Below are 22,663 nucleotides of genomic sequence, written 5' to 3'. Positions count from 1 at the left end.
GCTTTCACGAGTGTCTATAGATGTTGGAGAGCATCTACCTGATTGCATGGCTGTTTGCTGCCAGATGTCAAGTAGAAGTTCCCCACCTGTGATAGCTCCTTTATGTTTTTTCAACCTGAGGAAGGTGTAAAGGCCATATACATTCAATAGAAACCATATTTAGAATTTGAATTTGGGTTTTTCCCTGGGCTAGTGGTATGTGGTCTGATCCTCCTCATGACCCTGGGCAGCAGTGTCGGCTGCACCTCACAGTCACCCTGTGATCAGGAGAGGAAACCACCTAGAGGGCATAGTTACTAAGCCAGGCTGCTCGGTGGGATAGGTGTACTCACTGCAGTCTTTGCCAACTTATAATGGGTCTCTTGGGATGCAGCCACATCATAAGCTAAGAAGCATCTATTCCTAAACTACTCACAATTGGCAATCAAGGGCGCTGCTTCCCCTGCCCCACTGGGCTTGTACTAATATGAGTTTTGAAGAATATCCAGTCTTTTAGACCCTTTCCCCTTTTGTCTCCTCTGCAGGCCTTCTCCTCTGAATCATGCACGTCGCTCTTGCCTGCTTGCCCTCCCTCTTGTTGCTTCTCTGATTGTCCCGCAGTCTCCTCCATAGGCTCCTTGATGTCCTCACACATTTGTTGAGCGCTGGCTATGTACCTACACTGTGCTAGGGGGAGAGAGAGCATGATATGACTCCTGGGCTCAAAGATGTTATGCTTGATAGGAGAGAAAGAGATAAGCAGACATGCAAATCAGAGACGACAGTGTGCTGTGATCGAAGTAAGTTCTGGGAATCCCAGGGAGAGACTTGCACATGAGGCCTAGCCAGGGACAGACAGAATAGAAAAGGCTTTTCTTTCTATTTTTTTTTTAATGCTAGGAATTGAACTCAGGGGCATTTAACCACGGAGCCTCACCCTTTTTATTTTTTATTTTAAGACAGACTGTTACTAAGTTGTTTAGGGCCTAGATAAGTTTCTGAGTCTGGCCTTGAACTTGGCAATCCTCTTGCCTCAGCCTCCTGGTTGCTGGGATTACAGGCATGCGCCACCATGCCTAAACTAGAAAAGGCTTTTTGAAGGAGTTCATCCTTGGGCTGGGGGAAATTTTTGAAGAAGGAAAACCAGCAGGGAACATGGAATAGGGTAGGGATTGTGGAATCAGGAGAGGATTTTTGGATAAAGATAATAACTTAGATATATTCAGTGTGAGCGACTGAGTAGATCTTAGTGTAGTAGATACCTGAGCACAAGAGAAGTGCTCAGGTTGTAAATAGAGATTTGGGTGATGGTAGTTGCATCCCTAGGATTGGATGAGATGGTTTGGTGGAGGATGAGGAAGGAGAGGATGCAGCTCTAGGAAATGAGAAGGGGCTTGTGAACAGAGCGCTGGAGGAGGAAAACAGGCGTCACCTACAGAAGTCACAGAAGGAAGGACCTGATGGAGGAGAGCTGGCCAACAGTAACAAATACCAAAGAGAGGTCAAATCAAATAGAGACAGGAGGGGAGCCACACTGGCCAGTGTGGGCCTTAGGCAAAGCAGTGAGAGGGGGAAGGCAGGCCACAGGGCCTAATGGTAAGATGGGTAAAATGCAAGTAGATAATTGGCACTCAAAAAATTGAATTTGGAGTTGGGCATGGTGGTGCACTCCTATATTCCCAGCTACCTGGAGGCTGAGGCAGGAGGATGGCAAGTTCAAGGCCAGTCTGGGCAACTTCGTGAGATTCTGTCTCAAAATAAAATTTCACAAAAGGGCTAGGAGATATAGCTCGGAGGCAGAACACTCCTGGGTTCAGTCCCCAGTACACCACGAAAATAGGGGGGTTCAGAGGGAGAGCTAGAGGGATTGTGACACAGACATTTTAGACTTCTTTAAAATTCTTAGTTGTTGATGGACATTTATTTTATTCATTTATTTATATGTGGTGTGAGAATTGAACCCAGTGCCTCACACATGCTAGGCAAGCACTCTACCAATGAGCTACAACCCAGCCCTGCATTTTAGTTTTTATGGATTTTGCTTTTATTTTTTAAAGAGTAAAGAGAGCACATTGGACACTTATAACTAGTGCCCTGTTCCTTTGAAAATCTTTCTTCAAAGAGTTAATTTTCCTGCCATACTATTGGACTAATGTCATGATTCTTCTCAGCTCAGAAACTCTGAATTCTGCCTTAGTAAACCTCCCCAAAGTCATTTTTAGTTTAGTTTTGTTTTTTTTCTGAATAGTTTCTTTGCTATTACTCCTTTTTATTCCTAAAGCCATTTCCCAGCCAGAAACGAGATGATTGTCTTCACACACACCCAAGGAGCGCAGAAGACAATATGAAAATCCCCTTAGTGGCTCAGCAGAGGCCCCTGTTGTCACATGTCTTTCTTAGAAAGCAAGATGGAACACCCAGTTCAATTCGATTTTCTTTTTAAGAACCACTGTCCTTTGGCCTCTGGGAAACGCTCTATAAGCAGCACAACTGACGGCAACCACAAGAGCTGAAGAACTGGGCTGCTGTGTTTGCCTGATTTGTTACACACCATGACAACCGCTCCTGGCCCAGTCAAGATGGGAGACCTTCTGTCATCTGTAACTCCTGTTGAACTTGATTGCACTTTCTGTGATAGTATCCATTATGGCAAGTAACACTGTGATCCCATTCTTCCTAGTGTGTTCACCGCGACCTGGCAGCCAGGAACGTGCTCGTCACCCATGGGAAGGTGGTGAAGATTTGTGATTTTGGATTGGCTCGAGATATCCTGAGCGATTCCAACTACGTCGTCAGGGGCAATGTGAGGCTGCTACTTCTTCCATGTTTTTATTCTGCTGTTTTTGTGTTTTTTTCATTATTACGGTAAACATCTGTACTCAGTAATGCAATTTTGATTTACAGTAACACATGCACACGAAAACTCTTAGAGCAGTTTGCTTACTTATGCTTAAAAGATTTTTCTACAGCTTCAGGGAATTTTCCATCTATAATAAAAATGGAGCAAAATAGCCACACATCTATCCTTGGGCTAGCTAGTCAGAATAGATCCATTAGGGGCTTCTGAGTGCAGTCTGCACTTAAAAAAAAAAAAATCTCATTACTTGCACTTATTTCAGTTTCTTTAGCTATAAAGAGACTGTTGGATTATATTTCCAATTTTGAGAAAAGCTAATAGTTACAATAGTTTTCAAAATGTACAACATATGAATGTTAAATATAAATCTTAAGGGCACGATAATTAAATTAAATATTAATTGATGAAGATCTGTTACCCTATTACTGTTAAAACAGGGAGACATAAAATATACCTGGGTCTGCTTTTAAATACAAGATAAATACTCGGTGATTAATTTTGTAGTTGAAAGAGTGGTTTTTAAGAATTACAACACCTGGGTTGGTATTGTGGTTCAGTGGCAGAGCACTTGCCTTGCCCGTATGAGGCACTGGGTTTGATCTTCAGCACCACATAAAAACAAATAAATAAAATAAAGATACTGTGTCCATCTACAACTAAAAAAAATTAAAAATAAAAGAATTACGACACCTTTGCTTAAGTCCCTATTCCTCTTCTTTTTGGTTATTCATTTTGGGGATTGCTCTCTCCATCTTTGTCCCTACTTGTGAAATAATAATAGCAGCAAAAGCTGGACTAGTCCTTACTATGTGCCAAGTACTCTTGTGGGCACTTTACATATATGAATTTATCCACTTTGTGGATGAGGAAACTGAGATACAGAAAAGTAACATGTAATGGTTACACAGTACATGGATTTGAACACAAAGAGTCTAAACACCAAGTCTCTGCCTTACCACTATGATACCACGTTTCCCAAAAGGGTTCCATTTACTTGGTAGGGCTGTGGGAATAAACCAATAAAACCAACATAAAAGCACCTTATTTAGGATAAACAGCCAATAAATGTGTAAGATCAAATTAAACTGCATTCCTACTAGGATCTAATGTAATCACCTTAGTTGATTTAAAATTTGTTCCTCAGTTATTACAGCTGAAATCATAAATATGCTGACCACTCCTCTAGGGTGATGCAGCTTCTGTTCTACCAGCCAGCTGTCTCTTATGTGGGAAGGTGGATTCCATTTAGAACCACAATTAATTCTTTTAATGAATTAAATGAACCAGACTAGCCCCCTTGATTTGTTCAGCTCCTCCATTGTGTATAGGACTTAAAACAGGGTTTTTTTTTTTTCTTGGGCTTTGATTTTACTTGGCAGACTAAACATGTGCTGGGATGCGTTCCTGGATCCATGAAAAACAAAAATCAGTACAAAAGGCTCCGTCTCAGGAACCTAACCATCCCGTGTCCTGAGTCAAACCTGAGGTGGTACTAAGTCAAAACCCCCCTTTCATGCTACTGGAAATTATTAAAACCACAAAAACCAGTCTGGTATCATTTCTGGAAGTGATGACATAAGTTCCCCTCACCACATTCTTGGGGACAGCATTTCTACTAATGTTCTTCTGAGAAGTGCTTTAACAAGATTATACTAACGCACTTTGAGCCCACTTCCCTGCGGGCAACTGACTAGCCCTTCCTTAATGGAAAGCGTCTGACTACTGTTACATTTACCCCTTGGAAGCACCAGCTTTTGTTCAAGATGAGTTTTAAGGATTATATTTATATAGCCAGACACACACACACACACACGGCTACTATTATTAGAAAGTTAACTTGAAAGTGAAAAACTTTCACATGAGGAATGTGATTTTCTCAAATATGAAGAGAAGCATGGCATAGAGGCACATGCTTGTAATCCCAGGGACTCAAGAGGCTGAGACAGGGGGATTGCAAGTTTGAGGCCAGCTTGGGCAAGTTGGCAAGATCCTGTCTCCAAATAAAAACATGAAAAGAGCTGGGGATGTAGCCCAGTGGTAAGTACCACTGGGTTCAATTCCCCAATATTAAAAAAAAAAAAGAAACAAACAAACAAATAAAAGAAGGGCCTCAGGGGAATAATACATTTCATCATCTACTGAAACAAAAGAAGCCAGGGGACTGTACGTGGGAAATTCACCACGGGATCTCCTCTTGGGTTTTAGGCCCGTCTGCCTGTAAAGTGGATGGCTCCTGAAAGCTTGTTTGAAGGGATCTACACAATTAAGAGTGATGTCTGGTCGTACGGAATATTACTCTGGGAAATATTCTCACTTGGTATGTTTGGCACTTTACTCGTGTCCCTGGGCTCTGGGTCTTTTGCATCTTGCTCTCTCTGCACCCCTCCCCACCCTTGCACCCCCTAAACCAGAGGGTACATAAAATGCCACCTGGGCTTCTCCCATAGCTCCTGGTCTTGCTTCTTTTGCAACATATGCCACTTGATGTGTAACTTGCTGATGTCCCTAAGCCGTCTTCCTCACTGGTCTGTAACCTGCTTGGGAAGTCTGTGACTGTCCAGTTGTAGCCCTCGCTGCAGGCTGTCCCTGGCACATGGGAGTTCTTGATACATGTCTGCCACGAATGGATCAACAACCGAAGAAATGGATGAATGGCTACACTGCTTTCCTCTTTTTCTCAGGTGTGAATCCTTACCCTGGCATTCCGGTTGATGCTAACTTCTATAAACTCATTCAGAGTGGATTTAAAATGGACCAGCCATTTTATGCTACAGAAGAAATGTAAGTTCAAATTGGACAGTAGTAGATTGGTTGAAATTAGAAATTTATGATCTGTCCACTTCCGAATGCATGACACACACGGAAAATGGTAAAAACTCCTTAATGGTCAAAACTCCTTAAAATCTTCCTGTTTGGGGGACTACTAACCTGTCCTTGCCTGTCCTCAGAGGCTTCTGGATCTTAATTACTTTGCTTGAGTGATCTGTGAGGATGAGACTCCATCTCCTTCATTATATGTCATTAAGTGCATTTCTGTTCATCTTCTAATTTCTCCTTTCTGATATGAGTACAAAATCTAGTGGAGTATTTGCCATAAAATAAACATGCCATAAACACATAGCTGTATCTAAATGTGCTTCGTGATATAGAAAACAGTTCATTTTACTTCATTTGTGTCTCTTCATCTTGGTCCTTGTTCTCTTGATTTTCCAGATACTTTATAATGCAATCCTGCTGGGCTTTTGACTCGAGGAAGCGGCCGTCCTTCCCTAACCTGACTTCATTTTTAGGATGTCAGCTGGCAGATGCAGAAGAAGCGGTAGGTAACAGCCAGAACTTGATATTACTATAAAGGAAATTGGTAATTGACAACATTCCTTGTTGGACCAAATGGACCAAGTTGTCTGTCTCTCCTCAGTTCATCTAGGTTGCCCCTTGAAAGTTGTGTAGGTTGAGACATATTTATTGAGAGGTGTTTCTAGAAAAAAAAAAAGACCTTTTCTCAAGATTTCAGTCAATTGATTCAATAAAGTAAAATTCAGCACAGAGGATTGGACAACTAAATAAAACTGAATTCCTCCCCAACCCACTAGTCTTCCCTAATTCAACATGAAGCTTTAGTACAGACTAATCACATGGGCCAATCATATGACATGGTAGAAAGGAAAGAGCATTGGACTGGGGTCATGAAAGTTAAATACCAGCTCAGGGGCTGGGGATATAGCTCAGTGGAGTGCTTGCCTTGCATGCACAAGGCCCTGGGTTCAATCCCCAGCACCACACACATACACACAAATAATAATCAAATAAAAAAAAACAGCTCATAATATTGTGCCCTTTATGATAACTCACTTTACTTCTCCTGGCCTCAGTGTTTCCATCTGCAAAATGGGTTGCCAAGCTAGACGATCTGTGAGCTTTGGGAACTTGGGATTGCTTTGCTAATTCTTTCCCCAGTCATACCACCTTGTATAGCAAAGACAGTTATCCTTGGATGAAGTGAGCAAAAGATGAACCTTGAACTCCCACTGCCTATGATCGCATCATTTACTTCTCCTATGACTTGTCTTCAGTCAGTCTTTTTAGGGGGTCAGTCCCATTTCTTCATCTGAAATATGAAATTAAAAATATTACTTCATGGAGTTGTAAAAAGGAGTAAATAAGATGATGTATGTGAAGACTTTGCATATAGTGGGAAATTGGTATTTACTCACAAAATGTTATTTAAACAGAAATATGATGTGTGTTGGGCGCCTGGGAATAGAGTCAAGGACCTTGAGCATGGTAGGCAATTACTGAGCCACCTCCCCCCAGCCCTCCAGCCCCATAAACCCAATTCTTTAAGTGGATTCTCTGTCCTTTTTTCTAAATCGCTGAGTCCATTTTCAATGCTTGTTCTTTCTATAGACGTGTTTAGATAATGTGTGTCCTTCATTCCTGTGATTTTCTTAACAATCACATATAGAAACTAAGTTATTGTCAGAGAATTAAGTCAAAAGGTTGGGAGATGGAAAACCCCCAAGGTACTTACAGGCTGTTGGGCAGATGACCTATAAATAGATAATGTATAGGAAAAACTGAAAGAGGAGCTCTAGAAAGACACAAAATATGAGCTGGTGGAGTAAAGAGAAAGGATTGACCAATGTTTACTGTTAGTTGGGTATGAATTCATGGGGGGATCTGAATGAGGTGTGAAGAATGAAGAGCATTTTGTCTTTGGTAGAATGGAGGATGGATAGAATATTCCAGGCTCAATGGACAAAAGAAATCAAGATTCAAAGTTGAGAAAGTAGAGTGAAAACCAAATGGCTGTGGCTGACCTGCAGGGTGGGTGGGGCATAGGGAAGAAAGCAAGACTATAAAGATGGCCCAACTAGGCCAGAGTCCACCCCTGCTGAAGAACCGCTTGGCTTGTTCAGGACCACCTGAGGCTCTCCTTTCATGCCCCCACGCCCAAAAGATGTTCAAATCCCCTTTCCTCTATTCAGGAAGCTCAGGAGGCTTCAGTACCTGTTGGACGGCAACTTCTTGGATGATCCAGTCCTGAGTGAATTCATGTTCAAAGACACACGGTTACCAGCTTTTCCTCCCAATTCCTTCCTCTCTGCCCCCCGACCCTCCCAGATGAAAGGTTCTTTTCCCTACCAGCCTAGGAGCCATGGGTGATCCACAGGAAAAAGACAAAGCAAAAAATAGTAGCTCCTCAAGCAAGGTGGAAAATGGTGCCATCTCTGAGTGGGATGAATCCAAAGAGGAGCCCTGACTCAGGGCTCAGGCAGCGTGTTCCATTCTGACACAGTCTAAAGGAATGAAGTGCAGATTAGGTTTCAGCCCCCACCTGCCCCCTCTGCTGGGCACTTTTGTGCAAAGCATAATCCACACAAGCGTACCAGGAAGCTGGGCCCACTAGGAGCTTTTCTGCTGCCATTGTGGCTCCATTTCTTAAACACAATCCTGTCTTATCTCTGGGGTGGGAAAACCAGCATGGTCAGCAAGGCCAGGGTAATTTTCCCTGGACATACATGAGTGATTGTGTAAAATCTGCATCTTCAAGGACTAGGGAAGGAAAATGGCTCTCAGAGAACTAGGGACAAGGGGTGGAAAATACATAGAGAAAGCATCACTGTTAGATCTAACCTCAAAACCAGCAGGGTCAGATCAGGGAATGGTTGATGAGCGTGCTCGGGCATTAGTTAGAGAATGGTGAACCGGTGACCATTTTTAGGATAGGGCTGGGATGTAGCTCAGCGGTAGAGTGTGCGCTTAGCATGTGTAAGGCCTGGGGTTCAATCCCCAGCACCAAAAAAAGAAAAAGAAAAAAAAATTCTAGGATGGACAAACAAGCTTTAATCTTCAAGACCCAGGTCAAATAATCTTTCCTCTGGCAAAGCTTCCTTCAGCTTCCCATGTCTGGTTTTAGGCTCCTTCAGAATTTCCAGGACACTTTCTATATGTAACTCTGTGTGAGACTCAACTCATATTGTATGCTGATTTTGTTCTGTGGGTCTGTCTTTCTCACCCCGGGGCTAGATTGTAAAGGCAAGGATGATGTCCCTCCCATCTCCGGGACGTGATGTAATGCTTGCCGCCTGTCGATTAAGTCAATGAGTGAATGTCAGCATGAGAGTGGGTTAGAGGCCACGTCTGTTTTGTTCATTGTTCTAATCCCAGATGCTGGCACTTGTGGAAGAAAGGGAGGTGGGGGGAGAAGGAGGAAAGTGTAACTGCAAGTTTGGAAAAGCCAGGCAAAAAATCAAATGTAAGGACCTTAATCAAGGGGTGACTGAGATAGGGCTGAGCAACAATGAGGGGATGGACCTGGGCAGCGGCAGTGTGGGGTGATGGAAGGAGGGGACTGAACTCTAGTTTCCCCTATTTCCCCACGTTTTGTTTGCTTTGAGATGGGGTCTTGGGGTCTTGCTGTGTTGCCCAGGCTGGTCTCTAACTCCTGGAATCAAGGGATCCTCCTGCCTCAGCCTCCAAGTAGCTGGAACTATGGGCACATGCTACTATGCTCTGCTTCACATTTATTTTAAATTTATATTTTTAGCAGATACATGAAAATGTAAAAACTGTACATATTAGTGGGATACCACATAATGCTTTGATAAGATTTGAATCAGGTTAAAAACATTTACTTCCTCATCATTTTCCTTCTTATGCCTGCCCCCCAGATTATAGGAAATCGATATAGCTGTGTGTCACTTAACAACGGGGTTAGGAGATTTTGTAGTTGGGTGAACATCACGGAGGGCACTTACATGAACATGGATGGAAGAGCCTACCATACATCAGGCTGTGCGGTATACAGAGTCACAGGTGCAGTCCATCATTGGACAAAATGTCACCAAGAAGCATATAGCTGTGTGTGTGTGTGTGTGTTTATGAAAAGTAGTGAGGTAACAAATGCCTTTGAAAGCAAGAAAGAAATCTCACTGTGGACCAGAAATTGGACAGTCCCTGAGCCAATGAAACCATCTAAGATTGGGTGGAGAGGGGAGACCCACAATGAAGGATGCTCAAGAAAAACTAGGAAAAGTGCTAACACTCAGCAGGACGAGGTTGCATGGTATTCTGCAGAGGTTCCAAGCAGAAGCAGGTTCATTATCAAGCAAGTGTCAGATGAAATATGGATGTTAAAAGTGTAAGAATAGGGCTGGGCATGAGCACATGTTTAGTGTGCACAGGTCCTGGGTTCAGTTCCTGGCACACGCGCGCGCGCACACACACACACACACAGTAAGAATTATCACTGCAAGATAGAAATATAATACACAACTTTTGATTCAGTATAAGAAAAAGGAAAAAGACCATAGAAAGCATCATCAACCATTAAAACAAAGAAGAAAGAAACAAAAAAAAAGAATTCTTGGAAATAGCACAAAATGGCAAGAATTAATAAACCTTCTAACTAAAGAGAATTTCAGAGTAAATAAAATTGTTATCATACAGGCCAAATTTACTAACCTGAAGGCAATGAAATGAAAAATCACTAAGAGCCACCAAAAAACTTCCCAAGGGCTAGGGTTGTGGCTCAGTGGTAGAACACTTGCCCAGCAAGTGTGAGGCCCTGGTTTCCATCAACTGCCAAAAATATACCTGTACTCCCAGATTCATGTACCAAAATGAGAAATCATACTTCTTAACAAAGTTATTTGTTAAAATGAAGGAGAACGGAGGAGAATAAACAAAAAAGAACAGTGCCAGTCTAGAACCTGGGGAACTTACCCAGATTCATAATCATAAAATCATCTACTAGAAAACAAAATGACCAAACTTTCAATTCAAGATTTCATCTGACTCCAGTCAGAATGGCAATTATCAAGAATACAAGCAACAATAAATATTGGTAAGGATGTGGGAGAAAAGGTACAGTCCTACATTGCTGGTGGCACTGCAAATTGGTGCAACCATTATGGAAATCGATATGGAAATTCCTCAGAAAACTTAGAATGGAATCATCACTTGACCCAGCTATCCCATTCCTCAGTTTATACCCAAAGGACATAAAATCAGCATATTACATTGACACAGCCACATCAATGTTTATAGCAGCTCAACTTAAAATAGCTAAACTGTGGAACCAACCCAGGTGTCCTTCACAGATGAATAGATAAGGAAAATGTGGTATAATACACAATGGAATATTACTCAGCATTAAAGACGAATGAAATTATGGCATTTGCTGGTAAAATGGATGGAGCTGGAGAATATCATGCTAAGCAAAATAAGCCAATCCTGAAAAACCAAAGGTTGGATGTTTTCTCTGATATGCGAATGCTAATTCACAATAAGGAGACCGTGGCTAGGGAAGAATAGAGTTACTTTGGATTAGAGGGGAGGGATATGGGGATGGGAAGGATAGTAAAATGGATCTGACATTATTACCCTATATACTTATATGACTACACAACTGGTGTGATTCTATGTCATGTATAACCAGAAGAAGTATGATGTGTCAAAGTGCATTCTACTGTCGTGTATAACTAGTTAGAACAAATAAAAAAAGAGTTTATAGAGAGGGTATGCAATGAAGGAAGAAGGAGGAAGGAGAGGGGAAAGAGAATGCACAAAGCTGAAAGGAGGAGTTAATACCTACATGGGGGGCACATACCTGTACTCCCAGCTACTTGGGAGGCTGAGGCAGGAGGATCGCAAGTGGGCCAGCCCCAGCAACTTAGAGAGACTCTGTCTCTAAATAAAAAATTTAAAAGGCTGGGGATGGAGGCCTAGGTGTGTAGCTTGGTGGAAGAGCACTTGTCTAGCATATGCAAGGCCCTTGGTCCAATGCCCAATACTTGAAAAATTAGTAGAGATAAAGTCATAATAAAGGAAGCAGCAGCAACAACAAAATTATAGTGATAATCATGAAAACCAGAAGTTGTTTCTTTGAATGAATAATGTAATTTCTAGAATTTTTGAGTGTTTATCATACACAGTACCAACTAACCTGTTACCCATCACTCATTCATCCTCATGTCAATCCCATGAAATAGGTTCTATCTTTTTCAAATTAGTACCTTGAGGTCCAGAGAGTTAGGTAATTTGCCGATGGTAACACATACAGAATTGGGAGACTGTTGTTTGGATGGAGTATACCCTGGAAATTAATATTTTATATTAACAAAGTATACAATATACTACCAAAGTACAGTATCTTAGAAGTGAACAATTAAAAGAAAAAAAGAAAAGGCACAAATAACATCAAGAATGGAAAGGAGGATGTTAACTAAGGAAAGTGATAGATTTGAAAACCTAAGGTCTCACATTTTTATAAGGATATTGTGTTCATTCGTTACCTGTGAGACTAAAGAGTCATTGAAAAGTCACTTAAAGAAATGGAAAAGAAAAAATTAAAAGGAGTGCTATAAATAGACCTAGTAACTGATTGGCTGCGGGAGTAGAGAGAGATGGAGAAGACAGAGGTGGTTCTGAAACCTGTAGACCGTGGCACTGGAGGAATGGCGGTGGCTATGAGTTCAGGAGTGGCTATGTTGGGTTCAAAATATTATGAATATTTATGTTACAGTTTTCACTGTGCGGTTAGAAATTCAGTGCTAGAGGTATACAGTTGGACTCAAGCAAGTCTAATGGCTCATAACGTGTTATGTCTACTTCACAAACACACGTCTGATGAGGCACTGCTTGTCTCCGGGTCACAGGCCAAGCTGCCATTGTGGAGCACCAGGTTCACATGGAAGTATTTTGGCTCATAAGGGTGTGTGTATGTGTGTGTGTGTGTGTGTGTGTTTTATTTTCCTAGAAAGAAAAAAAATTAATCAGCGCTACAACTGTCAAAAAAACAAAAACAAAAACTAATAAGACCAAAAAAACAGTAGCGAGGGTGGAGGAAAGAAGGGAATTTGTAAAATCTAAATAAAGAGATTGCGCAATCCCTAAATCATAAGGAATTCTGATAAATTTTGTGTATAGAAAAAGTTGAACAAAGTAGGCAGGCTGGCCACAGTAAGATGCAGATGGCCGTTAAGTACACAAAGGATGCTCAATTGTGTCTATAACGAAAGATAGGCAAGTAAGGAGATAAGTCTCGTTTCTTGACAAAGGGGCAGAGGTGTGAAAGACTATGAGGACCCACAGTTGGGAAAGTTCTAGAGAATGGTGTTCCCAGAAGAAACATATAAAAACAGAATATTTACATGATCCTACTGACACAAAACTGTGTGTGCATAGCAAGCTGTCTGTATGAGAGTGGTTACCTCTTAGGATTTTTAGCTTCTACACCTTTCTGTGTTTCTTAAATTATCTGTTGAATGTGTGTTAACTTCATATTCAGGAAAAAAAGTAAACTGGGTGTGGTAGCACACACCTGTGTTCCCAGCTACTCTGGAGCCTGAGGCTGAAGGATCACTTGAGCCCAGGAGCTTCAGCACATCTTATTAGCACTACAACTGGACGGCACAGGGAACCCTTGTTTGAAAAAAGAAAAAAAGAGTAAAAGTTAAGCTATTTTCATTTTGGAAAAAAATTAAAACCCCACAAAAGTAGCAAGTTAGAACTCAAGCATCAGTCCCCTGGTTTAATGGCATCCTTCTTTCCTTCCTTCTGATACTGAGGGTTGAACCCAAGCCCTGGCACAATCTAGGCAAGAGCTCTACCACTGAGCTACATTCCAGCCCGGCTTTAGACTTTCTTGTGACAATTTCTAAGGGTAGGAATAATAATGAAATAATTTTTTTTTACTCTGACTTCATTTCTGCATGAATAAGAGGACCAATATTGGTTAGTCAATGAATTTGTAGACTATCTTGTAAGATCTATGTGATGATCCACGTAAACCCATCATTTTAATTTAGATATTTTGCTATATAGGTACATAGCATATCAATCTAAATCAGATGGTAATCAGTGTTCTATCTCTTTTCCATATTAGATGTATCAGAACATGGATGGCCATATTTCAGAACGTGCTTCCGTCTACCAAAACAAGCGACCTTTGGGCAGAGAGGTGGATTTGGAGCCACCCTCTCCACAGGCTCAGGTTGAAGATTCATAGAGAAGCAAGTTAGTCTAAGGACTTCATCCCCCTGCCCACCTTAAACAGGCTGTAGATTACCAAAACAAGATTAATTTCATCACTAAAAGAAAATAGATTATCAACTGCTGCTTCGCCAGACTTTTCTCTAGAAGCTGTCTGCAATTACTCTTGTTTTCAAAAAGACTTTTGTAAAATCGAATCATCCTGTGCACAAGGCAGGAAGAGCTGATAATTAACATTATTGGTGCCCATACCTACATCCAAGGCCTTCTCAGGCTGGCTTGAGTGAATTGTGTACCTGAGGTATAGTACATTCTTGTAAATACATGAAACAAAAGCATTTTGCTAAGGAGAAGCTAATATGATTTTTTAAAAATCTATGTTTTAAAATAATATGTAACTTTTTCAGCTATTTAGTGATATATTTTATGGATGGAAATAAACTTTCTACTATAGAAATGATCATTGTTGAATTATTGACATGGAATATTTAGGGCAAGACTGAACTAGAGTTCATGAACCACTGAGATTATGTGCAGTGTTTGTTTTGTGTGTGTGTGTGTGTGTGTAATAAAATACACGCATGCACGTGTGTTTTATTAAGAGGGTCCATTCTGTCATCAGATTCTTAAAATCATCCCTGACTCCAGTCCCAACTAGGTTAAGAATGACTGATGTGTCTGTTCTCTTCTTTGGCTCCCCATCCTCCAACTCTTGGTGCCTGTTGACCTTTGAAACCCAATACTCTCCTGTCCATAGGCTTATAAACTTGGCTTGTCCTTATCCTCTTATACCCTAGGTGCCATCAAGTTCTGCCCCTTTTTTCTTTGTTTGTTTGGGGGGTTGGTTTGCTTTTGGGGTCTTACTGTGTTACCCAGGTTGGTCTCAAACTCCCAGGATCAAGTGATACTCCCACCTCTGCCTCCTGCGTAGCTGGGCCCACAGGCACGCCACCACCTCTGGCTCCTTTCCTTCTCCTTGACCTTCAAATATAATAACAATGGATAAAGGCTCTGGAGCCAGTCCACCAAGGCTGGTGGGCTTTACATCTTAGCAGTTGTCACCTGGGGCAATGCCAGGGTTTGCATGTGTTCCCCTAAATTCATGTGTTGGAAACTTAATTTTCTATACAACGAGGCTGAAACTTGGGGACTTTAGGAGATGATTAAGTTATGAATGGATTCGTGTTACTGTGGGAGTGGGTTCGTTATTATGAGTGGATTTAACAGTGAGTTTGGCCTCCTCTTGCTCTCCCAGGCATGGCCTCTCTCTCTCCCTCTCACCACACTATGACTTCTGCCATGAGGTAACTCACCAAAAGCCTTCTCCAGAGGTGGGTCCTTGATCTTGGGCTTCTCATCTCCATAACCCTGAGCCAAATTTCCCTTCATTATAAATTACCCAGCCTCCAGCATTCTGTTAGAGCAGCACGGAATAGACAGAGGCAAGTACCTCAATGCCTCTAGCCCTGGTTACCTTTTCTGAGGACGGTAATTACATCTCTCAGGATTATTTGGAGAATTAGATAAGTTAAATATCTAGCATATACGGGTTATATAGAGCATAAACATGCAAATCATTTAGACCAATGCCTGACACCTAAGTGTGACCTAATGTTATCATTTGCACTTTCTTTTCTGGGTTTTCCGTAGGTCACCATCAACTCAAAAGTAGATAAATCCAGGGGCTGGGGTTGTAGCTCAGTGATAGAATGCTTGCCTAGCATATTCGAGGCCCTGGGTTTTATCCTCAGCACCACATAAAAATAAATAAATAAAATAAAGGCATTGTGTCCAACTACACCTAACAAATATTTTTTTTAAAAAAGTAGATGAATCCCTTCTTCACTTAATTCTTCCAAACTCTTCACCATCAGTGTTTAAGCTGCTGCCAAATTCATCTTCCTAAAGTATTGATTTGCATATGTCACTAGGGGGAGAAATTTTAGAGGCCCCCAGTGCCTAGCAGCAAAGCCACATTCTGTGGTTCTGTGTCCACTGTGGACTCACTGAACTCCATTTCTCAGTATCCACCATGTAATGCTGGCTCTCTAGCCAAAACAACTTACTCATATACAGATTTCTATTTCTTTACCCTCCCTGTACCTGGATGCCAACTCCATTCTCTTCTTTCCATAAGCCTTTGCTTCCTGATCACCCTTCAGCTCGATCTCCTCCCTCAGGCCCTTCCCGGTCTCCCTGATGGCTTCCTCCACGGAAACCTTGTAAGGGCTTCTTGTGCATACCATCCCATTGGCTTTGAACGTGGAGCCTACCCACCTGTGCTGTTACCCTAAGTAAACGCCCTTGTCTTTTCTATCATAGTAAGTTTGAAGGCAGGCAGATACAATTAACACTAAGTTGTGTGCTTCACTCCTGTTTGTGTACAGTGTCTAGGTACAGTAAGTAGATGTCTTCCATTAGTTTTTAACCCATTTTAGTAAATGCATAAAATTCACTTGAAGTGAAGCATTCAAATAGTTTGATATTTTTACTTATATAATGAATGAAGTCCCCCTTTACTCACACAACCCAAATGCCAAAATACTTCTTTAGAAGAACTAGTATTAAAGTTTGAGGCATGTCTTCTTGTTTAAATATATTTACATTATTCACAGTTTCACACACATGCTCACTTGTTTGTTTTTTACATATATGCAATCACACTAGCTATACTCCCAAACAGGCTTTTTTGTTCTTTATGTGTCAATATTTTCTCACATATGTATATGTATGATACACATTACAAGGGCATGTTATGTGCATCATACTAAGAACTACATCTGCATGACCTTGTTTAATCTTCATAATTACTTTATGAAGTAGGTAATAAAATTATTACCATTTTTTTTCAGTAAAGATACTGAAAGTTAGGCTAATAACTTGCAGTCTCCAAACCTTATTAACATGTACCTGTCTTGGTACCTCATATAAATTGAATCATGTAGTGTTTGACTTTTTTTAAATTTTTAAAATTCTAATTTGTCATATATGACAACAGAATGCATTACAATTCATATTACACACATAGAGCACAATTTTTTATATCTCTGGTTGCATACAAAGTATATTCACACCATTAGTGTCTTCATACATGTACTTAGGGTGATGATGTCCATCTCATTCCACCATCTTTTTTGCCCCCTTGCCCCCTCCCTTCCCCTCCCTCCCCTTTGCCCTATCTAGAGTTCATCTAATCTTCTCATGTTTCCCCTCCCAACCCAACTATGAATCAGCCTCCTTATGTCAGAGAAAACATTCTCATTTGGTTTTGGGGGATTGGCTAACTTCACTTTTTTGTGCCTGTCTTATTTCACTTAGCATAATGTTCTCAAGTTCCATCCATATTATAGCATATATAATTTCCCTCCTTTTTAGGGCACCATAATATTCCATTACGTACATATGTGTGCATTTTATTTATCTATTTATCTATCAACGGACACACGGGTTAGTTCCACCCCTTGACTAGTATGAATAATACTGAACATGGGTATGCAAATATCTCTTCAAGACCCTGCTTTCAATTATTTAGGATTTACATGTATATAAATATATTCTTTAGGATATATATATATATATATATATATATATATAAAGAAATCATATGATAGTTTTATTTTGACTTGTTGAGTTTATTATTTTTAAAGGCTCTGTTGTAGGGATCACATGTTTCTTTGACCATCCAGTATCAGTATCAGTTACAGGGTAACAGCATCATGATTTGGGGTATTATTCCTCTCTAGTACGTGCAGGTGGTTTTGTCTTCTAGTCATGGAGAGTTCTTGCTAGAGGGACCACGCTAGGCTATTAAAGTTTTTTTCTTGTTCTAGGACTTTGTGCCTTGGCTAAATTTGGTCAAGGATGAACAAAGGAGCTGGAGTTTATTAACTTAGTACCAGTCTCTTGACAAGCAAGACAGATCCCACTGCTGTGTTCCTGGAGCTGCTCTGGTCTCCTTCTTTCTCAAGCCTTCGTCTCTGGTCTTCCTATGAGCTGCCTAAATGCATGGGCTCAAGTCCACCTCAGTAGCCCAAACCTGAGAACCCTGACGGGTACACCATGTTGACTCACACTTCAGAACTGCTTTCCTGTCTGTTAAAGTCACCAAAGGATTTGATTTCCTTGAAAATGAATATTCTCGTGTTTATAAGCTTTATAGAAATGATATTGTGGTCTCTATCCAATTGCCAGATCCTGTTTCCTTTTTTAAAAAATCAATATTATGCTTCTAAGAGTTATTCATGGTTCATGTTGAGAACACCCCTAACCCAAAAAAACTGAATTTCAAAATCAAAATCTAAAAAAAACATTTTTCTTTTGGTACCAGGGATTGAACTCCGGGGTACTCTACCACTGAGCCACACCCCCAGTCCTATTTTGTATTTTATTTAGAGACAGGATCTCACTGAGTTGCTAAGTGCCTTGCCATTGCTGAGGTTGGCTTTGAACTCGCAATCCTCCTGTCTCAGCCTCCCTTGCCACTGGGATTACAGGTGTGTGCTGCCATGCCCGGCACAAAATCCAAACATTTTTGAGCCAACATGATACTCCACAAGTGGAAAATTCCACACCTAACCCCATGTGGATAGGTGGTTGCAACCAAAACGCAGATGCATATATTGTATAAAATTACCTTCAGAGCTGGGTGTGGTGGCTCATGCTTGTAGTCCCAGCAATTCGGGAGGCAGAGGCAGGAGGAGCACAAGTTTCTGAGGTCAGCCTGAGCAACTTAGTGAGACCCTCAGCAATTTAGTGAGATCCTGTCTCAGAATTTAAATAAATAAATAGGACTGGGGATGTAGCTCAGTGGTAAGGTGCTGCTGGGTTCAATCCTCAGTAGAAAAAACAAATTATCTTCAGGCTACATGTATAAGTTGTATGTAAAAGAAATGAATTTTGTGCTGAGACTTGGGGCCCATCCCCAGTTACCTCATTTTGATATGTAAGTATTCCAACATCTAAAAAGTGCAAAATCTGAACCATTCTGGTTCCAGTATTTTGGATGAGGGCAACTCAACCTATATAACATGCAACTGAAGTTCCTTCATTTCTGAACATACAATTACCACTACCATTACACTACCATTCATTCTCACACTAATGTCACTTGAATTTTTTTTTGGGGGGGGAGGTTGGGTTGGGTGGTGATTCACAGATGTTCTTTATATTACTGTACTTTTTAACATGACTTGTATATGCTGTACTTTTTAACATGCCAAACATGATATTTATGAGGCAACATTTCCTGAAGAATGACGGTCCTTAAAAACCTCTTAATGGAAAATGAAATTAGAATCTTATTAAACCACAGATTCAGTTTTAGTTTGTATCAATTTGTGTCCCTGACTTAACTTCCCATTTTTAAAACACAATTTTCAAGAGCTCATTTTATTTGTTAGAAACATTTAATCTTTAAAATTTGTATTTGTGCATTATAATCAGATATAATAATGAGATTAATTGTGCTATGTTCATACACCTGCCCACAACCCACTTTGATCAATCTCATTCCCGAAGGAGTTGCAGGTTTACTAAAGTAGCCACTTCGGCCTTGCCGTGATCCTGCCAGCAGGTGGCACCCTCGCACCGCTGTTTTAAAATCGATTCCCAAGAACTTAGCCTCATTTCGTTAGTACTCCCTGCCCTTTGGAAAGGCAAATTTTAAGCTGCAGAGTTAAGATCAATCCGTTGATATGAAGAAAAACAACCTTCTATGCAGATAACTTCAATTCATTCAGGATTCAGTCATTTGGTGACTATGGCAATGAGTGCATTTTAAGTTCGTTACTTACCAGATTTCTCTCACTAAGCATCCTCATGTTAGATCCTTCTCTGGGACCTGGCTCTCAGGGTTCTGGTCCACAGACTGGGGCACCTGCCATGCTTAGGGTTTCAGGGGGCTGGGACTGGCTTCCCATATCAAAACTGAAGAACCCATTTCCCTCTCCAAGGTATTTTTTTTAGGAGAAAGATAAACGCCTTGGGGCCTTGGCCAGCTACAGGAAGATGTCTTGGATCACCTTTTACAACTGCTCCTACCAGCCTCCCTTTCTGACTATTCTAAGTAATAATTAGAGTAAGACAGTATTTTTTGTGACTGACTATTTCACTTAATGTCTTCAAGATTTGCTTAGATGATTTTTTATTAATACTTATAGATAACATACTATATTCTAGAACTAGACTAAAGATTTCTTAAAGACTGTCTCACTTAACAAACTGTTTGTTCTGTGGCAGTTTAACAGATGGCAAAGCCAAAACTCAAGAAGCTTAAATTGCTTAGTTAGAGACTCGAAGATAATGAACTCTGGGACCTCTCTGGCCCCCATGCCTGCCCACCTCCTCACCACCTCGATGGATGACTGCAGGTGTCGGGGACGCCCTCCACCACTGTCTCACTATGCCTGGTCTCAGTTCCCAGCCAATGGGTTGCCAAGGCCCATCTCCCTCACTCTGCCGTCCTCTCTCACTTACTTCAGCCCCCAGGGCTGAAAGTGCTCTAAGCCTGGGATTGCCTGGCAATCCAGTAGAGGGGGCCCTAGGGACACTATGGAGCCCCTACACAGACTGTCCCTTCCCTTTGCCCGGTCTCCATCTGACATTGCAGATGCCACACAGGTCAACTCTAGAGCTAATGGAGGCTGATGTGCTGGAGGGAGAAGGAGAAGAGATGGGGGTTGAGCTGTTGAGGTGTCTGTGGCAAAACCCACATGGATAAGGAAATAGGGATGTGACTCCCTAATGGCAGAAGGAAAAAAAGAAAATGTTTGTTCCCACGGAGGACTGAACACAGGAGATGTTGTGTTAGCCAATAACGATGTAGTGTTACGTGATGAGAACCATTTTGAGCACTTTTTAATTAAATTTTTTTTTTAATTTTTGTAAGCTTCCCCTCAGGCAAATACTATTATTATTCCGACTTACAGATGAAGAACTGAAGTATAGAAAAGTTCAGTAACTTGCCACATGCTCGGTGGTAAGTGGTGGAGGCAGGATTAGAACTTAGGAATTCTGGCTCCTGAGCCCAGCTCCTTATTCTCTGCAGTGCTGTCCAAAACTGCATACCCAGTATGAGGTTTAATATTTTTTCACAAATACACAGGTATATGATAACACAGATGCTCTTCAATTTACTATGGTGTTACATCCTGATGGGCCCATCTAAGATTAAAGATAAGTAAAAAATGCACATGATCCCTGTAACCTACTGAACATCCTGGCTCAGCAGCAAAGCACACTATAGAGTTTCTCTTATAACCCTCCAGGGCTGACTGGGAGCTGAGGTCACTGCTACTGCCCAGCACAGCAAGAGAGGACGAGACCCGGAGGAGCTGGCCAGGGAAAGATCAAAATTCAAAATTCCGAGGACGGTTCCTACTGAATGTGTAACACGTTTGCACCATCGTGAAGTTGAAAAATCATAAGTGGAATCTTGTTATGTTGGGGACACTCTGTGTAATAATATTCCTTGTCGTTCCATGTTTGAAACGAAGTCCACTAACAGTGGGACTTCTGTCACCAGATTCACCCCTTTTGGAAAGCAAATTTCATTAGCTTATTTCTGGGGTGGCCCAGATCCCTGGGGTGCGGATGCAGCTGGGGAACTGGCTACAGACAGAAGCGGGACAAAACCCTTGGCTGTTGACAGATTGTACCAGCACTGGTCCCCTGCTTTGAAGACCACGGGGTAAACTGAAAAGACTGCTTCATTAATCCTAAAGCTGCCGCTCTCATGCTGAATCGTGATTCACATGGAGGTAAATGTGTAACTGGTATGGTTTTAGGAAACATGTTTGCATTTTTAGTTCTAAAGGGAAATACTGGCAATCTTTTTTTAAATTTCTGACCCCTGCCTTTGTTTGTTTTTGTAATACTCAATGTTTATGTACATCATAATTTTTTGTGCATATCAATTGTAAAAAAAAAAAAGTTTTGATGTGATGTTTCCATACATTTGTATAACATGCTTTGATCATATCCACCCTCCCTATTATGATCTAGTCCCCTTCCCTAATCATCCTCTTCCTACTTTCACGATGTCTTTTTAAAATTTTCCTTCCAGATTCCACATATGAAATGCAATACTTGTCTTTGGCTTATTTTGCTGAACATGAGGATCTCCATTCATTTTCCTTCAAATGGTTTGATATTGTTCTTCATGGCTGATTAGTATTGCAGAGTGTGTGTGTGTGTGTGTGTGTGTGTGACATTTTCTTCATCCATTCAACTGTTGATGGCTATCCATTCATCTGGGTAGGCTGATTCCATAACTTTGCTATCATAAATAGTACTGCAATTAACATGTTATTCTTTTCACGTTATTTTTGTGTTGTGCATGCATAGGGTGTGAAATCTAATTCGTGTGGTCAATTAGTCATTCAATTCACCCCTTGGTGAATTTATGCCACAATGAGTTCACTGTGATCCTCCTATGGCACAGTTTTAGGCTCCCAAGATACAGAGACTCAAGATACATAGTCTATAGCCTCATGGGCAGTTGGGGCTGACAGATTACATGCAAACAAATAAATGCAATAATGAAGGTGATTTCACAAAAGAATGGATATACTCAAGGAGAAAGTAACACATAGTGGTGCTCAAGAGAGCACAGAGACTGGGACAGAATTGTTCCTGAGATACCTCATCTTGTTTCATGTGCATTTATCACCTCTTGTGTTAAGTGTTTGGATTCAGAGGAAAAGTGAACCGTAGGTCCTGTCCTCTGTAGCAGCAGCAATAACAGATGGGGATGTGTTCCCAATCTAAGTTCCAAGAGGATTGACCTATGACCTGTCCGAATTGTCAGGGAAACCTTCCCCAGGATAACAA

At 41.1% G+C, this 22,663-nt stretch overlaps 1 protein-coding gene across 4 annotated transcripts in view; it reads left to right on the top strand.

The window, feature by feature from the left end:
* Flt3 (fms related receptor tyrosine kinase 3) overlaps positions 1-22,139 on the top strand; it is an 89,807-nt gene extending 67,668 nt beyond the window's left edge. For 2 of the 4 annotated variants that reach the window (XM_046454266.1, XM_046454270.2), the window contains 5 exons: positions 2,660-2,782; positions 5,042-5,153; positions 5,518-5,617; positions 6,050-6,155; positions 13,728-14,291. In XM_046454266.1, coding sequence (XP_046310222.1) covers positions 2,660-2,782; positions 5,042-5,153; positions 5,518-5,617; positions 6,050-6,155; positions 13,728-13,850 — 564 coding nt within the window. In that variant the 3' untranslated portion in view covers positions 13,851-14,291. Of the gene's footprint in view, positions 1-2,659; positions 2,783-5,041; positions 5,154-5,517; positions 5,618-6,049; positions 6,156-13,727; positions 14,292-17,664; positions 18,607-21,099 lie in introns of those variants that run through there. The other 2 variants (XM_046454269.2, XM_046454268.2) reach the window with 2 other exon arrangements.
* Positions 22,140-22,663: the final 524 nt, after the last annotated feature.

Source organism: Marmota monax, unplaced genomic scaffold, assembly GCF_021218885.2.
Source record: "Marmota monax isolate L192 unplaced genomic scaffold, Marmota_monax_Labrador192_F-V1.1 WCK01_AAM20220418_F8-fsc00011, whole genome shotgun sequence".
NCBI classification, from domain to species: Eukaryota; Metazoa; Chordata; class Mammalia; order Rodentia; family Sciuridae; genus Marmota; species Marmota monax.
Note: the sequence above shows the minus strand (reverse complement) of the source record. Positions and strands in the feature narration are given on the sequence as shown.